This window comes from Mastacembelus armatus, chromosome 13 (assembly GCF_900324485.2).
Source record: "Mastacembelus armatus chromosome 13, fMasArm1.2, whole genome shotgun sequence".
In the NCBI taxonomy this organism is placed as follows: domain Eukaryota; kingdom Metazoa; phylum Chordata; class Actinopteri; order Synbranchiformes; family Mastacembelidae; genus Mastacembelus; species Mastacembelus armatus.
This window is the reverse complement of record NC_046645.1, coordinates 25,795,057-25,814,692: the sequence shown is the minus strand read 5'-3', so window position 1 is coordinate 25,814,692 and position 19,636 is coordinate 25,795,057. Positions and strand designations below refer to the sequence as shown.

General features: G+C 41.9%; 1 protein-coding gene across 1 annotated transcript; it reads right to left on the bottom strand.

The window, feature by feature from the left end:
- Window positions 1–4,741: 4,741 nt before the first annotated feature.
- Window positions 4,742–18,186, bottom strand: LOC113123076 (P2Y purinoceptor 14-like). Its single transcript, XM_026294846.1, has 4 exons — window positions 18,129–18,186; window positions 10,354–10,507; window positions 10,007–10,263; window positions 4,742–5,561 (listed from the first exon to the last, which is right to left on the bottom strand). Exons 2-4 carry the CDS (start codon window positions 10,492–10,494, stop codon window positions 4,805–4,807), a joined length of 1,155 nt encoding a protein of 384 aa, XP_026150631.1. The 5' UTR covers window positions 10,495–10,507; window positions 18,129–18,186; the 3' UTR covers window positions 4,742–4,804.
- Between the last annotated feature and the right edge of the window lie 1,450 nt (window positions 18,187–19,636).

Below are 19,636 nucleotides of genomic sequence, written 5' to 3'. Positions count from 1 at the left end.
TTTATAACCCTGCAAATCTTCAAACACACACATACACACATGTTTAAAAATACTGCATATAAATATATACACATTGTATTTAGATAGCATTGAAATACATTCTTTCATCCTACCTCCATCATTGTCGTTATGCTGCTCACTGATGAATATAGAACTATTCCAGGGCACCTCTGGCTCCCTCTGTTGGGCATTACTGGATGTCGCCCCGTTCCAGAGCAACTCTAGCTCCCTCTGCTGGGCTCTACTGGATATAGAGCTGTTCCAGGTTATCGTGGGGTCCCTCTGCTGACCAGATGGTGCAAACGCTCCCTGTCATGAGCTGCCCATTGCAGCAGGGCCTTGTCTTGTCTGATCTCCTCCCACCTCTAAAGATTAACCTGCAAACGTTAAAACCCGTTAAACATCGAATGTTCTATATTGACTATATTAGCATTTTTACCGACCTGCTAACGGTTCTCTGGGCCTTTTTAGACTTTTCTTGGACCGCTGCCCCGCCGGTATATTCTCTGTAAAAAAATCGTCATGAGGCGCCATTTTTAAAAGGGCGATCTTGTAATCTGGCCTAAATATAGCGTATAACATCACATACAGCATCTATATTCACCATAAAACGTACCCGTTTTTACAGCGCTCTAGACTCACGACTATATAAAAACATTTACAAAATGATATCTCACCTTTATTAAGGTAATCATCCGCATGCTCATTTACCAAAGCCGCCACTGCATTTTCATCAGCTGGTGAAACACGTATTTCGTTTATTCATTATCACTACCTGTATTAATGTTAAGAACATTGGTAATGAATGAAAAGAAAAGAAAAGAAAAATACACACCATGTTTAGATAACGACTTGCTCTCGTTCAGGCCAGTTGGTCCATTACCTGTCAGATGTCATGCTTTTTTCCAATTATGCCAATATTAATTTTCGTTCAATACAAAAGACACCACTCTCTCTCTGTAATGTTAATGCTAACCTCTGTGAAAGATTAGAGAAGAGAGGGGAGGGGAAGGGAAAGGGGGGGCGGGGAGTTAGGGTAGTGGAGCTCAGTGCACCGATGGTCCTCAGGCGGTATAGGCCTATAGCAGCATAACTAAGGGATGGTTCAGGGTTGCCTGAGGCCAGCCCTAACTCTATGCTTTGTCAAAGAGGAAGGTTTTAAGTCTAGCCTTAAAAGTACAGAGAGAGTCTGCCTCCTGAACCCAGGCTGGGAGCTGGTTCCACAGGAGAGGAGCTTGATAACTAAAGGCTCTGCCTCCCAGTCTGCTTCTGGAAACTCTGGGAACCACAAGTAGACCTGCACTCTGAGAGCGAAGTGGTCTATTGGGATAATATGGTACGATGACATCTTTAAGGTATGAAGGAGCTTGATTATGAAGGGATTTGTATGTGAGAAGAAGGATTTTAAATTCTATTCTATTCTATTCTATTCTATCTATTCTATATATTACAGGGAGCCAATGAAGAGAAGCCAATATAGGAGAAATATGATCTCTCTTTCTAGTTCCTGTCAGGGCTATGGCTGCAGCATTCTGGATTAATTGGAGGCGTTTTATGGAGATATTGGGACATCCAGATAGTAATGAGTTACAGTAATCTAGCCTTGAGGTAACAAATGCATGGACTAATTTTTCTGCATCATTTTCAGACAGGAAGCTCCTAATTTTGGCAATGTTGCGCAGGTGAAAGAATGCAGTTCTAGAGATTTGTTTTATGTGTGAGTTAAAGGACATGTCCTGGTCAAAAATAACTCCAAGGTTTTTTACAGTAGGGCTGGATGCCAGGGCTATGCCATCTAGAGTAGATATAATTTTAGAAAAGTTATTTCTGAGATTCTTTGGCCCAAATATAATGACTTCTGTTTTCTGAGTTTCAAAGTAAAAAGTTACTGGTCTTCCAGGCCTTTAGGTCAGTTAGACAGGCTTGAAGTCTGGTTAACTGGTTTGTGTTAACAGGTTTAATAGATAGATACAGCTGGGTGTCATCTGCATAGCAGTGGTAATTAATAGAGTGCTTCCTAATGACATATCCTAAAGGAAGCATGTACAGGGTGAACAGAATCGGTCCTAGCACAGAGCCTTGTGGAACTCCATAACTAACTTTTGTTCGAGTAGAAGGTTCATCATGGACATGAACAAACTGGAATCTTTCCGATAAATAGGATTGGAACCATTTTAACGCTGTTCCTCTGATACCAGTCACATGCTCCAGTCTCTGTAATAAGATGTTGTGGTCAATGGTGTCGAATGCAGCAGTAAGGTCTAGGAGGACAAGTATAGAAACAAGTCCATTATGTCCATTAGTGCTTGCTCATAAGGGATTTGTTGGGTTTTTAGTTTTAGTTTTTCTAAAGTGCCTTGAGATGATTTGTATTGTGATTTGGTGTACAAATAAAATTTAATTGAATTGAATTGAATATGACAGGGAACCAGAGAAACCGTGTGGGCCCTGAACCGAAACAGTGAGTGAAAGATGCTAAAACACTAAAGGAAACTAAAAGGACGGACACAACACCATCACTTTCACATGAAACATTTGATCCCTTCCTGGGGACTAGAGAGACTGTGATTCATTTGCCCTGTGGTAAAGGCAGCAGCCTGGGATTGTGTATTACTGAGGCCCATCCACAGACTGACAGCGTTTATTTTAATAGTCTATGTAAGAAGAGGTTTGTTATTGTTCTGACTGTTTGTTTGTCTGTGAGCAGGCTGGTTGCATTGTGTCCTCTAACATGCAGCCAGACAACTGATCATGAAATCCACATGAAATCAGTGCCAGAGAGAAACATTCTGAAAAACAGACATTAATGTTTGCACCTGTCTATGCCACCACACTGCCATTTAATCCTCTCACTGCTAAATTACTCAGTCACATTTTCCCAGTCCCCATGTGTTGATCTGCTGCCAGTCGTGGCCCTGGGAGAACAGGTAAGCATGAAGAGGAAGTGTTGGGATATCACTTTTCATCAGTCAGAAAAGCCCACAGAGGCTGTAGACCACAGAAAAGTCCCCTCAGGACACACGGTACATCAGCTCTGGCTTCTGTTAAACTGGGTTTGCTGGGTGTGAGCCCAGCAGGTCTCAGTTCTGCAGGGACCAGTTGGCTGCCCAGAGCACAATGCTGGAACCAGCTGGAACACAGATTTGCTCTAAATGTGGCTGTTTTTAAATCTCAGACGTGTAGAAACTAATACAGCACTTTGAATAGAATAATTTAGACGTCTTATTTAAAAGCAAAATTAGATTTTTTATTAGAAACTCATCATGTAACCATGTCTGTACTTTTTTACATTTTATCTTTAACTTTACTTGATTCCATCTGTACTTATTTTTATCTTGAAAGAGACTTTATCTGAGTGGAAGCCCCAGTACACTTCAGGCTGTTTGTATTCTCAGACTTTTTCTGTTGGGCCCCCCAACCCCAGCAAATCTTAACTGTTATTGAAAGAAACATCAATATTGTAACAGTTCTTTTCACTTTGCTGTGAAGAATTTGTCATTCAAATTAAAAACAATTTAAATTTTTGCCTAAACAATGCAAAAAAAAAAAAACTACTAACTAAAATATGAAAAGTGCAATTAGTGCAGTGATACTCTTACCGACGTGACAGGGGTGTGAGGTCTCAAAGTGTCTCTTCAGCTCATTAGCTTTTACACTGTCACACAGAGTTTTGGCACAGAGGGATCTTTCTTCATCTCCTGCCACATTCTCTGTCAATTCAAGACTCAGATAAAGGTCGTCATATTTTCTCATCTTGGACTTTGGTGGTGAATCATCGATCACATTGGCCTCATTGTCTTGTCTTAGAGACGATGCATGTTTCTCTTTTCTCCCCAGTGAGAAACTTGTCCATTGTACAAACCCACACCTGTCCAGTCAGTGAGAAACAGAGGCCGGTGAGAAATCACCATGGCAGTGAATTTGTGGTTGTGCATCCCTAAAATGGATTCGGGGTGCTCAGACACCAAAACAAAAATTCCGCCTGTTACACGTTCTGACATGAAAGGGAAAAAAACACCCAGGATCGATGTTGGTAAAGAACTTGTATGTCTGTCCTGAGCTTCACTGCTATGTCTCTCCACAGGGCAGATTCAGCTCTGCTTTCAGAGACCTTCGCCTGGTTAGAGCTAGTCTTCCTCTTTACCAGGAGGTTCCACTCCATGCATGTTCATCATTATCTTCGATTATCATCTCATGTATTATTTTAACCTGCTTTTACCTTTACGCTTAAACCTTTGTCTTACAGTGTTTTCTTTGTGCATTCACAACTAATAAGATATTGTACTTTTTACTACACTCCATGTGTCCAAAGACAGATATTGTACTTTTACTACACTCCATGTGTCCAGAGTCAGATATTGTACTTTTTACTACACTCCATGTGTCCAAAGACAGATATTGTACTTTTACTACACTCCATGTGTCCAGAGGCAGATATTGTACTTTTTACTACACTCCATGTGTCCAAAGACAGTTATTGTACTTTTTACTACACTCCATGTGTCTGACAGCTGCAGTTTGAGTACTTTTACTTTGATACCTTAAGTAATTTTGGTGATAATACCTTTACTAAGTAGGATTTGAATGCATTCAACTTGTAGCACAGTATTTTCACTGCTGCTGTTACTACAGTAAAGGATCTGAGCACTTCTTCTACCACTGATGATAAAAGTAATATTGAGCAACATGAATCCAAAGAACAACAGCAATATTAATAATATTTAAGCCACTAGTTCTCTACTGTAATGTACATACAAACAACATTTCATTCTTTTCAGCCTGGGTACAAAGTCTGGCCTTTGGTTTAGTCCTGGAGTCCCGGTGCTGGGTCTGGTAGTTTTGTGCCACTGCACACTGTTGTTGCATCCTGCATCGTTGTGATCAGCGACAGTTTCCTGTTGGTCTTGGTAGGACTGTTCTGCTCAGCGCTGCACCTCCTCTTGAGGTTTTTCAGAGGTGTTTCGCCCTCTGTACTGCTGACCTTGCTCCTCAGGCCCAGTCGGGCCCGGAAGGCCTTGCAGAAGATAAAATAGATGAGTGGGTCCAAGCAGACGTTGAGAACCGACATCATGACTGTCAGCTCCTTCAGGTAGAAGAACAGCTGGCTCCATGAGCACTGCTTCTCCACAAAGGCATAGGGAAGGCGAACCACGTGGTAGGGGACAAAGCAAACGCAGAAGACGATGACCAGCACTAGCATGTTCCTGCGTGACTTGGAGAATTTCTTGAAGCTGGAGGACGACTGTTGCCTCTGCTGCGCCAGCAACAGCCTGCGGGAGGTGCTGTAGTACAAGATGACCAGGGAGACTAGGACAACCAGGAAGATAATGGCGCAGCAGATGTGGATGAATTTGTAGAAGTGGCTGAACTGTGCACTGTGCAGGATGCCACAGCCCACAGTGATGGGGACGGAGGGCAACAGGTTCTGGGTGAGAAGCGCCATGAAGATGTAGGTGCTCATCATGGTCAGGAGGAAAACCCAGGTCAGTGCAGAGATGATGTGAGCGGCTCGTTTGGTCTGCAGGTTGTGAGTTTCCAGAGGGTGGACAATCTTCAGATACCTGGAGGGGAGAGGCAGGTGTTAGTGCATAAACCATAACCAGACAAGGCCTCTGCAAGAACTGGCATGTTCAATTGCATCTATTCAAATCAATTCAATTTTATTTGTATAGCGCCAAATCACAATACAATCGTCTCAAAAAAACCAAAACAACCCAACAAATCCCTTAGGAGCAGCACTTGGTGACAGTGGAGAGGAAAAACTCCCTTCAGCTCAGTGCACCGATGGTCCTCAGGGAGTATGGGCCTATAGCAGCATAACTAAGGGATGGTTCAGGGTTACCTGAAGCCAGCCCTAACTATACGCTTTGTCAAAGAGGAAGGTTTTAAGTCTAGCCTTAAAAGTACAGAGAGGGTCTGCCTCCTGAATCCAGGCTGGGAGCTGGTTCCACAGGAGAGGAGCTTGATAGCTAAAGGCTCTGCCTCCCATTCTATTTTTGGTAACTCTGGGAACCATAAGTAGACCTGCAATCTGAGAGCAAAGTGGTCTATTGGGATAATATGATACTATGAGGTCTTTAAGGTATGAAGGAGCTTGATCATGAAGGGATTTGTATGTGAGAAGAAGGATTTTAAATTCTATTCTGGATTTTACAGGGAACCGATGAAGAGAAGCTAGTATAGGAGAAATATGGTCTCTCTTGCTAGTTCCTGTCAGGACTCTGGCTATAATTTTAGAAATACCCAACTACAATAACTTTTGTTTTCTCTAAATTTACTGGTCATCCAGGCCTTTATGTCAGTTAGACATGCTTGAAGTCTGGTTAACTGGTTTGTGTTATCAGGTTTCATAGATCAATACAGCTGAGTGTCATCTGCATAGCAGTGGTAATTCATAAAGTGCTTCCTAATAACATTGCCAACAGGAAGCAGGTACAGGGTGAACAGAATCAGTCCTAGCACAGACCCTTGTGGAACTCCATAACTAACTTTTGTGCATGTGGAAGGTTCATCATGGACATGAACAAACTGGAATCTATCCGATAAATAGGTTTAGAACCATTTTAATGCTGTTCCTCTGATACCAGTCACATGCTCCAGTCTCTGTAATAAGATGCTGTGGTCAGTAGTGTCAAATTATACATTATCACAGCCGCTACATGTTTATGTTTAACAAGAGGACAAATGCTGGAAAAACGCCACTGCTTACCTTTGCTGGTGTGTACAAATACACACGTACTGAAACTGTAAGTGTTGCAAATAAGTTTTTTCGTTAGAATCCAGGGAACATAGTGCATCCATGTTTTTAGTCCAAAAGATATTATATTGTATAAAGTATTACCCCTGAGTAAATGCATAAAACCATCGTCCTCCTCATGAAAAGTTTTAACCTGGTTCGTTTTACGGGTAAGTTCGCCGTTTTTCCAATAAAGATAGACATAACAAGTTTCGGTGAAGCACATGAGCCCTCAATCAAACTTGTTCGTTACGTTTTATAGCTCAAGTAAGTACGAAAACCAATGCGAGTCACGACTCAGTGCAAAACCCAGTCAGGGAGAGAGAACAATTTCTAATGACAATGAATAAAATCAGCCAGTCGCATTGTTTGTCAATGATGACTGACGTATGCTGTAGTCAATGAAAAGCCCCTTCCAACGACGTGTCATACTGTATTGCGGGTGAAGGGGAGAGGGAATAAAATGGCCCGCAGCCTTGCAGTACCGTGACAACAGTGGGCACGCAGCGGGCGCAGCTACCGGGGAAGGGGAGTCATATTTCATATTTTACAGCGTGACCTAATAAACTGGAAAGCTTTTCTTTTAAACGACACCAAGGTCATCAATATAACCCTTAAAATGTACAGACAACAGCTAGTTTAATTTGAGTATGTGTTGCTCAACCGTATGCAAAAAAAGGGCGGGGTAGCTAACAGGCTATTACTTTATAGATCTGTTAATGAGAAGGACTTTGGGTTGCCAGGTCCTGGAAAATCCTCCTCCATAACTTCAGTTAGGTCTGTTTGTGTTATGGACGTCTGGACCAAACTCTGTTTATGATCTGATAATTAACATTTACAGTTATGTTGGTCTCACTGTGTCTAAGTTTCACTGTGATGATCCCACAGAGCATCCTGCATCTGTTTCATCAAGTGATAAAAGGTTTGTCAGCTTGTTGTGGAGGTTTTCTGCCCCCTGGTGATGATACTACACCTTTAAAGTTCAATTATCAGTTCAGTTCCACCCTCTTATTGTGTCATGTCTGAAAGGATTTAAGTTCAGTTAATTTTGAAATGTATTTTCAGAACATGCATCTAAATAAACTCAACAATGCAATGGGCTTGGAAAGAAAATTACGTTGTCACATAAAAATGTCAACATGCAGAGTTCAGATTTGTGCAGTTGTGCAGATTCTGCTGCTTTGGTTTTTCAAACCTAAAGATTTTTGCCTTCAGAGAGGCTCTTTCTCTGTGCTCAGCTGAAGCATCTACCACTTGCTGCATTGTATGTGTCTGTATTAGTAACCACATCCTTTCAAGCCCACATTAACAAGAAAATCTCACATCTTTATGCGGATGAGAAAACTTGCTTAGTGCAGCAGCTTTTCTGTTGATTCTCACCTGATCTTGTCCAGCTTCTTCAAGCAGAACTGAGAGTCTGAAGGTCTTAAACTCTTCATTATCTTTAGATAAAATCCAGAAGCCTCCTCGAGGGTTGTAATCCAGTAATAAGTGAGATTTCCCATGAACTCTCAGTGAAACCTGCTCCTGAGGGAAACTACATTCAGTGTACAGTATGTTCACGAACACGGCGACCATCATATACACCATCACAGCTGCTGAAGCTGAAGCTCTATTGGTCCATTAAATGGTGGTTCTTAGTTACACTTCAGTAGGAGCAAACTACAACTACGTCAAGTTAAGACCTTTATTTTGTTAGAGTTCAGCTCGACTGTGCAGAGGGAAACTTTAGCCTCTGTCCTACAGTGAATCCCCAGGATTTTTGTCTGATCTCCTCTCACTCAGTAAACACAGCATAATGTCTTTGCATTGAGCAAAGCTGAAGGGAAATGAATTAGTCTTTAAATGAGGGCAGCAGTGTGAGCATAACCACATTTTTCTGATGTTATTTCACAACCTGCTGTTATGTGGCTCAGTGACACCTGCTGAAGCCTTTCATACTGAAGCCACATCCCATTTGCTGACTCTGACTGTGTGAGTTCAGAAATGATGCATCTTTGAGAACAGAGCTATTTTGTAAATGAGAAAAAGTGAGGACAGACATCCTGGGTGGAAATTCTTGACACGCCCCTGAATCCTTGATTATTTTGTGTTTTTTCTAGGCCAGTCACATCATCATTTAGCCATTTAACTGGAAACGTCTTTAGTTTGTTACTCATAGGGCCGAGGGTCCACAGAAAGAAACTGGTAGCTAAATGAAATGTTCTAAAACTGACCATGAGCCAACAGGCCCAAAAACTCGGTGTCATCTTTGATTCAGAACTGGACTTGAGGTTCATGGAGGGTTTGTTCCATTTTATCATCTTAGAAATATTAGACCCAGCAGCCTGAATGACTCTATGCTCGACTGTCTGCTCTGCTTCGTTCACGTTTCCTGGATTTTACAGCACTTCATGGTCCAAGCACAAGTGTTTTAGTTGTTCCTTTGTTTTGATCTAGCTCTTTATTCTCTAATTTTGTTCTATTCTCACTTCTTCATGCATTATTCTCTTTGAATTGAATCAACACATGTTGTAGAAATAAAGCTGAATTGACTTTTTATTCAGTGGTGTCCTAGGTTCACAGTCTGCACTGACTTCAGTTCAGTCAGTTCTGATCTAAACTACATCCACACAGCTGTTCATCTGGCACAGATCACAGTCATTTCTGTGGCGTTCAGTCTTTAAAAACCGTCGACACACTTTAACCACATCACATCTCCTGTCTTAGCCCCGGGTTGACCTGCAGCCTCAGTACTCTCTGTGCTCCAGGTGTTCAGATTTACTCCCCTGTGCTTCAGCTCTGCTTCTTGGGACTCTGTCTGGTTTGTGTTTTCGCTGTTCGACTCCCTGCTCTGTTTGGTTTGCATGGACATAAAATCAACAGACATTTTCCATTTGTTGTTTAATTAAACTTTTGAGCTTCGTCTGGGGCCTGATTATCATATTTTCTCTATAAGAAACTCGACAAACCAGCTCATTGCGACATGGGGGTCAAAGTGGACATCCTAGCAGTTTTGGATCAACCCAAGTTAAACTCAGTGTTTTCAGCTGATAAGGCATGCACAATGTCGGCACTGCTGTTTTTGTCTGCTGTGAACAATAGTGTTTCGTAGCTTCTGCTTATGTTGTGCTACACCTGGCAAGAAGCAAGTGTTCTGTACCTGTGTCTCAGTCTGCTCCATTTAAAGACTGTTTTATTCGCACACAAATGCAACACCACCCATTCACACAGAGACAAATATAAAGAGCCAGTGCAAAGACTGTTCTGCTCCTGTGTAACCAGCCCTACCTGTTGGCTGCGATGTAGCCCATGAACAGGATGCTTGCATACATGTTGAGATAGAAGGCGGAGGCGCCGAAGCTGCAGTAAACCTGGCGGACAGGGACGGAGCTGCTGGCATAGTTGATGATTCGTAAGGGGAGACAGAGGCTGATCAGGAAGTCGGCAGCTGCCAGGTTTTTCAGGTATATGGTCACGGTGCACATCTGCTGCTGAGCTCTGCAGAAATAAACCTTCAGGGTGAAACCGTTCAACAGCAAACCCACCTGCAGAGGAAACAGGGACAGGAACTGGGTTTGCAGGTGTGGTCAGTGAAGAAGCTGTGAACGAAGAATCCTGAACATGTGGGGACTCACCAGGAACACCAGACTGTAGACCACCATGAAGAAAATGCGAGTTGAGGCATTGATGTTATCGCAGTGGGTCGAATTGTTGATGTTCATCTTGTTAGACTGGTTGAAGGACTGGTCCCCCCCCACTCCTCCTAGGTCTCTCATGTTCCTGGGTGTTCTGAGATAAGAGATTAACTCAGACAATCTTTTGAGTGTTAGACACTGGTATAAACATCCACAGAGTATTTGCAAGAAGTGGCCAAAGCTCAGTGGGAAGTGAACGATAACCCGTTGAGATCCACCACAGACAGCCAGAGTTCTCAGCCCAAGCGCACTGATCCAAAACTGGACTAAACTCTGCAAACTGGAGCTTATTCCCAACCTAAGCCAGCACAGGCCGTACCAAGAAAGTAGCATTTTGCTGTAAATCATCAGAGGTCTATAAAAACAGGAGTTGCAAAATGCATCATCTTTCACTTAAAGCAGTTTTCAAAGAGAAACTTTCTTTATGTGCTTTAATATCAGATGTTGCAGTTAAATGGTGAACAGTCTGTTCTCTTTTAGAAATCACATCCCATTAAAGTGTTTGCTGCACACATGCACACACACAATCCCGTGTGCTTTAGGAAACCAAAGCCCTTTGGTTGCGGTTCATGAAAGATGGTGGTTTTGGTTAGATGTAAATAAACGGGTTGTTTCTGAACTTTTTCTGTATTAAACCAGACCACAACCTTTCCCTAACCTAAGGCAAACACTGTGAGCACCAGAGAACAGCTGCATGCAGTTGAACTCACTGTAGGTGGAGGTTGTGCTGCAGGATCGTTTATTTGGTGGAAAGCAAACATGTCTGTGACTTTTTACTGTTATGTTCAGTATGGACAGACTTGTGACTTGCCCAACATGTAAATTAATGAGGTTCTCAAATTCCAACATATTTACTGCTTGGATTTAGCTGCTTATGAAGGTGATTTTGAGGAGACAGGCTTGGTTGTTCCAACCTGATTCAGCTGTGCATGAGTGGGCTGACAGCTTCTCTGTTGTGTTTGGTTCAACATGTTTTTATTGATGCGTCATATTTTGGATAATATTACGTGTTGGTCGTATGTGTGGCATCTGGGAAGTCCCAGAATTGATACCCCCAATGGCTTCTGTGTGTCTGCAGGAGTGGGTGTTGAGGTGAGATCAGCAAAAACAGACCGACAACATAAAAAGGCTTTGCCACGCTCCTGAAGGTTATCTGGTTATTTCAGACTCTTTGAAACTCATTTATTTTCTGCAACATTTCTTCACAATAATGTTTTACTCAGAATTTTCACACTTACATCCACTGCTCCATCTGGGCCGGTACTCAGCAGTATCAGCATTTCTAATGCAGGCCAGGAGCAGCAAGATAACATTAGCACTGCACACACACATACACATATAACATTGTTGTATATCATCACATTGGAGGTTTGTTAGTAAATAAGGGTTGTACCCATCAGTGATGTCTCATAGTGGAAATTCTGACTATAATACCAAATGATTTTCCAACCCAGGCTGATGTATTCTGCAGATGGATGCTCTGCACTCACTAGAAATGTATTTGGCATGTGGGGATTCAGCTAAAGGCTTTTAGCAAAGAAAGTTGGGCCCTTTATTCTAATGAGAACAGAAATCAGTCCTCTTTGGGTTTAGCATGAAGTTATTTTGCAGGGTTAGATTAGGCATAAATATGTAAATAAATACTAGAGACAGGGGAAAGCCAGGCATTTAAACGTAGTGAAAACTGTGGTTTATGTATCAAACCTTCGACTGTGTATCTGTGCATCAATTCAATCCCATCACCATTGGTAAGTGAATCACTTCCTATTGCAAGCGTGTTGTGCTGTGTGTGTTGTATCGTTCGTCTACAGATTAGCAACAGACTAGCTTTATTCTAACACACCTAAAAACTAACTAAAATCTCTAAACAATTCATTAACTGCTACATTCCAGTACTAGTCAAGTACCTTTCTATTTTGACCGGTATTTATTGCTATTTCCTGACTTAGCGCTCGTTAGCCTACCGGTTAGCTTAGCTAGCTAGTTAGCTTAGCTAACATGGCCTCGCCCTCTCTCTCTCTTTCTTGCTCGGTGTGCCACATGTTTAGTTATTCCTCTGCCTCCTTTAGCGATAATGATTCCTGTAATAAGTGTAAGGTTCTGTTAGCCTTGGAGGCGAGGATCACTGATTTGGAAGCGCGGCTCCGCACCTTCGAACAAAAGCCAGCTAGCCTAGCCCCGTTAGCTGGTGTGGAGCCACCGAGCTCAGGGTCTGTTAGCGGTCCAAGGGCAGCTCCGGAGCAGCCCGGAGAATTAGCCTGGGCGACGGTCCGACGGAAACGTACTCCTAAGCAGAAGCCCACGGCTCATCACCTGCCTGTTCACGTTTCTAATAGATTTTCCCCGCTCAGCGACACACCCGCTGAGAAACCGACTCTGATAATTGGCGATTCCATAGTCAGGAACGTGAAAATAGAGACACCAGCGACCATAGTCAAATGTTTCCTGGGGCCAGAGCGGGCGACATCGAGTCAAATCTGAAGCTGCTGGCTAAGGCTAATCGTAAATATGGGAAAATTGTTATTCACGTCGGCAGAAATGACACCCGATTACGCCAATCGGAGGTGACTAAAATTAATGTTGAGTCGGTGTGTAACTTTGCTAAATTAATGTCGGACTCCGTAGTTTTCTCTGGACCCCTCCCCAATCTGACCAGCGATGACATGTTTAGCCGCATGTCGTCGTTCCGTCGCTGGCTGTCTAGGTGGTGTCCAGCAAACGATGTGGGCTTCATAGACAATTGGGCCACTTTCTGGGGAAAACCCGGTCTGGTAGCGAGAGACGGCATCCATCCCACTTTGAATGGTGCAGCTCTCATCTCTAGGAATTTGGCCGAGTTTCTTAGCCGACCTAAAGCCTGACAATCCAGGGTGGGGACCGGGAAGCAGAGACTCTCTGCAGTTTCCTTAGAGCCGCCGCCCCCCTCAAACCACATAGAGACTGTGTCTGCCCCTCGAACATATAAATCAAATAAATCAGAAGTTAACAGAAGAGGAGTTATTCATAAAAACTTAATAAAAATAAAGACCACTCATCTTATTGAACAGAAAAACAGAACAGTCAGATGTGGATTATTAAATATTAGGTCCCTTTCATCTAAATCTCTGTTAGTAAATGACTTGATAACTGATCACCAAATTAACTTACTCTGTCTTACTGAAACCTGGTTACAGCAGGATGAATATGTCAGTCTGAATGAATCAACCCCCCTCAGTCATAAAAATTATCATGTTCCTCGAAGCACAGGTCGAGGTGGAGGAGTAGCTGCAATCTTCCACTCAAACTTATTATTAAACTTTCATCCTCAGAACAATTTTAACTCATTTGAGAGCCTCACTCTGAGTCTCTCACATCCAAACTGGAAAACACAAAAACCAGTTCTACTTGTCACTGTGTACCGTCCACCTGTCCCTTACTCAGAGTTTTTAACTGAATTCCCTGACTTCCTGTCTGATTTAGTGCTTAGATCAGATAAAGTCATTATAGTGGGAGATTTTAACATTCATGTAGATGTTGAAAATAACAGCCTCAGCATTGCATTTAATTCTATATTAGATTCAATTGGTTTCATTCAAAATGTTAATAAACCCACCCACTGTTTCAATCACACCCTTGATCTTGTTCTGACCTATGGCATCGAAATTGAACATCTAATAGTTTTTCCCCCAAATCCTGTTTTGTCAGATCATTCTTTAATAACTTTTGAATTTAAAATGATGGATCATGCAGCGTTTGGAAGAAAATTCCACTACAGCAGATGTTTATCCGACAACGCTGTTAATAAATTTAAGAAAATGATTCCATCTTTATTTACATCTATGCCAAGTATAAACATAATGGAGGGCAGCTGCTTCAATCCCACTCCCTACCAAATTGATAATATTGTTGACAGCGCGTAGCCTCACTGCGTGAAACTCTTGATAATGTGGACCCTCTGAAAAAGAAGTTAGTGAATCAGAGAAGACTAGCCCCATGGTATAATTTACATATTTGTACCTTAAAGCAGGCATCACGAAGGCTGGAAAAGAAGTGGCGTTCCACAAATTTAGAGGAAATTTTTCTAGCCTGGAAAAACAGTCTAATAACATATAAAAAAGCTCTCCGTAAAGCCAGAACTGCATACTATTCATCACTAATAGAGGAAAATAAGAACAATCCCAGGTTTCTTTTCAGCACTGTAGCCAGGCTGACAAAAGTCACAGCTCTGTTGAGCTCAGTGTTCCCTTAGCTCTCAGCAGTGATGAATTTATGAGTTTCTTTACAAATAAAATCACAACTATTAGAGATAAAATTCAGCAGATGCTTCCTATACCTGCAATAAATGAATCTTCTACTACAGTAGCTCTTGAATCATCTGCAAGGCCTCAGTTATGTTTACACTGCTTCTCTCCCATAGATCTCTCTGAATTTATATCAGTAGTTGCTTCATCGAAATCATCAGCGTGTCTCTTAGACCCCATTCCGACTAGACTGCCTAAAGACACCCTGTGAAAAGGTTACCTCCTTTTCATTAGGCCGGGAGTTCCTAAATGTTAATTATGGTTAATGGATTTATTTGTGATTATTTGAGTTATGTGTTTTATAGTTTCAGGAGCAGGACCTGGTGGCGAGGAGTGGAATTTCCCTTGGGACAGTGTCAGGTGGGATGGTGGTTGAGTTAAGGTAGGGGGTGCAGTTAGCCCAATTAGAAGCAGATGTGCATCGGTAGGCAATCGTAGCTGGGAGATACCATTTTGAGTTAAGGTAGGGGGCTTAGTTGTAGGGAAATTTAGAATGTAGACATCTAAGAGAGTTGTAGGCATCACACTGTTTGTTTGTGGTAGCTGTATGGAGTAATAGGTGGGAGAGATAGATTGGCTAGTATTGAAGGTAATGGGAAGGGAAAAGGTAACCGAGCTCACCCTAGGGACACCGGTATAGTTGGTATGGTCTAGTGGAGGTGAGGTATTAAGGCCAGGTAGTCTGGACAGGTGAGGAAAAAGAAAGGACAGCTTGCTGTGAGGCTGCAATTTTAAGGCACTTTTTTTTCCTGTTTTGTAACCTGGGATTTGGTTTGTTTTTGTTAGTTTTGTTAATAAATGTCACTTTTTGTACATACTCCGGATTGTTGAGCTGTTTCTTCAAACAATCCCTTTTTGGTCATGCTGAGTTTCCTCTTCTATATGGGGAGCGCGGTGTGACACACCCTTCCATTAATGAACTCATCTTTATTACACTTAGTAAATTTATCTCTAGTATCAGGCTACGTACTACAGGCCTTTAAGACTGCAGTAATCAAACCTTTACTCAAAAAGCCTAGTCTTGATCCAGGAGTCTTGGCTAATTATAGACCAATATCCAACCTACCATTTATTTCGAAAACAAGCCCTAGAAAAAGCTGTTGCTAAGCAGCTATCAGACCACTTACATAGGAATGCACTATTAGAAGATTTTCAAACAGGATGAACCTTTCACACAAACAAAACTTAGTTCGGCACAAGGCTCTGTTCTGGGACCGATTCTGTTCACCCTGTACATGCTTCCTTTAGGCTGTCATTAGGAAGCTCTATATTAATTACCACTGCTATGCAGATGACACTCAGTTGTATCTATCTATTAAACCTGTTAACACAAACCAGTTAACCAGACTTCAAGCGTGTCTAACTGACATAAAGGCCTGGATGACCAGAAACTTTCTACTTTTAAATTCAGAGAAAACAGAAGTTATTGTATTTGGGTCTAAAAACCTCAGAAATAACCTTTCTAAAATTATAGCTAATTTAGATGGCATAGTCCTGGCCTCCAGCACTACTGTGAAAAACCTTGGAGTTATTTTTGACCAGGACCTGTCCTTTAACTCACACATAAAACAAATCTCTTGAACTGCATTCTTTCACCTGTGCAACATTGCCAAAATTAGGAACATCCTGTCTCAAAATGATGCAGAAAAACTAGTCCATGCATTTGTTACCTCAAGGCTAGATTACTGTAACTCATTACTATCTGGATGTCCCAGTATCTCCATAAAAAGTCTCCAATTAATCCAGAATGCTGCAGCCATTCATATTTCTCCTATATTAGCTTCTCTTCACTGGCTCCCTGTAAAATATAAAATAGAATTTAAAATCCTTCTTCTCACATACAAATCCCTTCATGATCAAGCTCCTTCATAACTTCAAGACCTCATAGTGACATATTATCCCAATAGACCACTTCGCTCTCAGATTGCAGGTCTACTTATGGTTCCCAGGATTTCCAAATGCAGAATGGGAGGCAGAGCCTTTAGCTATCAAGCTCCTCTCCTGTGGAACCAGCTCCCAGTCTAGGTTCAAGAGGCAGACCCTCTCTGTACTTTTAAGGCTAGACTTAAAACCTTCCTCTTTGACAAAGCATATAGTTGGGGCTGGCTTCAGGTAACCCTGAACCATCCCTTAGTTATGCTGCTATAGGCCTAGACTGCCCGAGGACCATTGGTGCACTGAGCTCCCCTACCCTAACCCTAACACTCCCTTCCCCTCCCCTCTCTTCCTCTCCTCCCCCCTCACATGTATATTCCACCATTGAATGTCACTAACCTTGTGCTCTCTCTCCCCTAGTTTGTGCTCTCTCCCTCTCTCTCTGTTCTCTCTCTCTACCTTCTTTTAGGTGTCCCCAGTCCAGGAGCTGTATATCGCTGATGTGCAGTTACTGGCCCCACCAACCTGCAGTGTCTATTTGTTGTTTATTGTTGCTGTTCTTTTCTCTCTCCTCTATCCACTCACCCCAACCGGTCGAGGCGGATGGCTGCCCAAACTGAGCCCGGTTCTGCTGGAGGTTTTTTCTTCTGTTGAAGGGAGTTTTTCCTCTCCACTGTCACCAAGTGCTGCTCATAAGGGATTTGTTGGGTTTTTATGTAAAGTGCCTTGAGATGATTTGTATTGTGATTTGGCGCTATACAAATAAAATTGAATTGAATTGAATTGAATTGATTTGGCGCTATACAAATAAATCGAATTGAATTGAATAATGAAGCTGCAGCCAATGAAAGCACTGATGAGCAGCATAACCCAGTAACCAGTTCATCTCAGACACAGCTGCTTGTCTGATGATCGTGAGAACTTTTGTTTCACTTCTGTCAAACGCTGCCACACTGAACAGGTTAAATATCACGTTCTTCACAAAAGATCCAAAGACCAGATATGTCTGGTTTTTAATTCACTTTGAGGCAAAAACTGTTGTGTACAGACAGGAACGCTCTAAACACCTGTGGTTCCTCCACAGCTAAACAGGACAGGAGAATTTGCATAGATTTGCATAGATTCAGTAAAAGATGAGTCCAGCCTGAGGTGCATTTTTCAGAGGAGCTGTTCATCACAGTTTGTCTCAGTCGTCACCAAGAACTTCCAGACCACTGCTCCACATTAAAGTTACCAATAATAATAATTTATGTGAAATGGACCATTCTGCACAATGACTACTTTTACCTTGTTTATTTCAAGTACATTTGGATGCTGGTACTTTGGTACTTTTACTGCAGTAACATTTGAATACAGGACTTTTACTAAGTTAAGTACTACTTTAAATAAATAGAGTATTTATACATATTCGTCTTTACGTAAATCACAAACCACCAAATTCATATTTTCCATTTTTAACAACTTTGTGTGTAAATATTGTTGCAGTTCACAGTATTTACAGAGACAAGTGTGTAGTATGATTGCAGTAGTATGAAGTACAGAGTTACCTGCAGCACTCACCTGTCTGTGTGTCTATCAGGGTGAATCTCTAATGAGAAAAACCTTCTGAGCTTCTTCCGCACAGATACTCACCAGGAAGGACAGAGGCTTCAAGAGGAGGAGAGAGGAAGCTGCAAAAATGTGATGTGGTTAGAAAAATTCTGCTGCAGTCAGTGTGTGTGTGACACACACAGACACACGCACACACACACACACACAGATACACACAGACACACACAGACACACACAGACACCGTGATACCAGATCAGATAGCCAGATCAAATCATATAATATCTAAGTAATTATAGATGTATATGTATAGTAAATAATCATTTACTATATTTCTTATTATTTCTCTGCACTTGCAAATTACCTGTAACTATGGATAAATTTAGTGCAGTAAAAAGTACATCTTCCGCTGACACATCACCAAATTAAATGCATCATGCAGCAATGAATAGTTAAAACCTCAATCTGTTTGTCAGCCTACTTCCTGTTGCACCCATGGTGTTTGTTCCCAGCTTTATTTCCCTCTTTTGGTTATTGTCATGTCTTTGTGTATTTACATAGCTGTGTCCACGCCTCAGTCTGTCATGTACCTGTAGAGCAGGTCAACTATGAACCAGAGGGTTGGTGGTTCAAATGGACAAATAGTGTAAAAGCGCTTTGAGTACACCTGAGTGTAGAAAAGCGCTATACAAGTATATGACCACTTACCATCCCTGTCTGGCATATCATGACCAGGACTGGCACCGTCTCAAGTGTAAAGACATTTAAAAATGTTTACGCAAACAGAGACTTCACTGATGATCATGTTGGCACCATGCTGTAAATAGAGTTAAACAGGAATTACTGTAGATCCACAGAAAACAATGGAGGGAGGAGATTTGGAACAAAGCAGAACTCAGAGACTTCACAGAGAGTGTGCTTAGGTACGAACTGGTACTGGCGGATGTTCCTGAAGAGCAGCTGTTGTGCTGTCTGTGGTCATACTGTTGTCAGGTTTCATTCTATGCTCTGTGTCACATCACAAATTATTATTTGGGAAAGAATCTGTTTATCTCGACTTGTTTTGCTTGTCTGAAGGTGTTGAGTGTTGAGTTTTTTAAGAAGGTTTTTGTTTTGTCAAGATTCATTGAAATGTCAGATAATTCTTCATCCATCAGTGGTATATGGTTGTTATTTTCTTGAAATGCTTTAATTTTTCTAAATTTGTGGGACTGGATGATTATTTACTCATGACAATAGCGCCCCTGACTGAGCTCCATATTCGTCACGGGCCTCTCAAATCCTCAGACCAGGACCTTCTGTTCAAAGTGTAAGACTGTGCAAACTGAGCCTTTTAAACTTCTTTTTAAAACTTACTTGTTCACAAAGGCCTTTCATTGATGTATATTCCACCATTGAATGTCACTAACCTTGTGCTCTCTCTCTCCCCTAGTTTGTGCTCTCTCCCTCTCTCTCTGTTCTCTCTCTCTGTACCTTCTGCAGGTGTCCCTGGTCCTGGATCTGTATATTGCTGATGTGC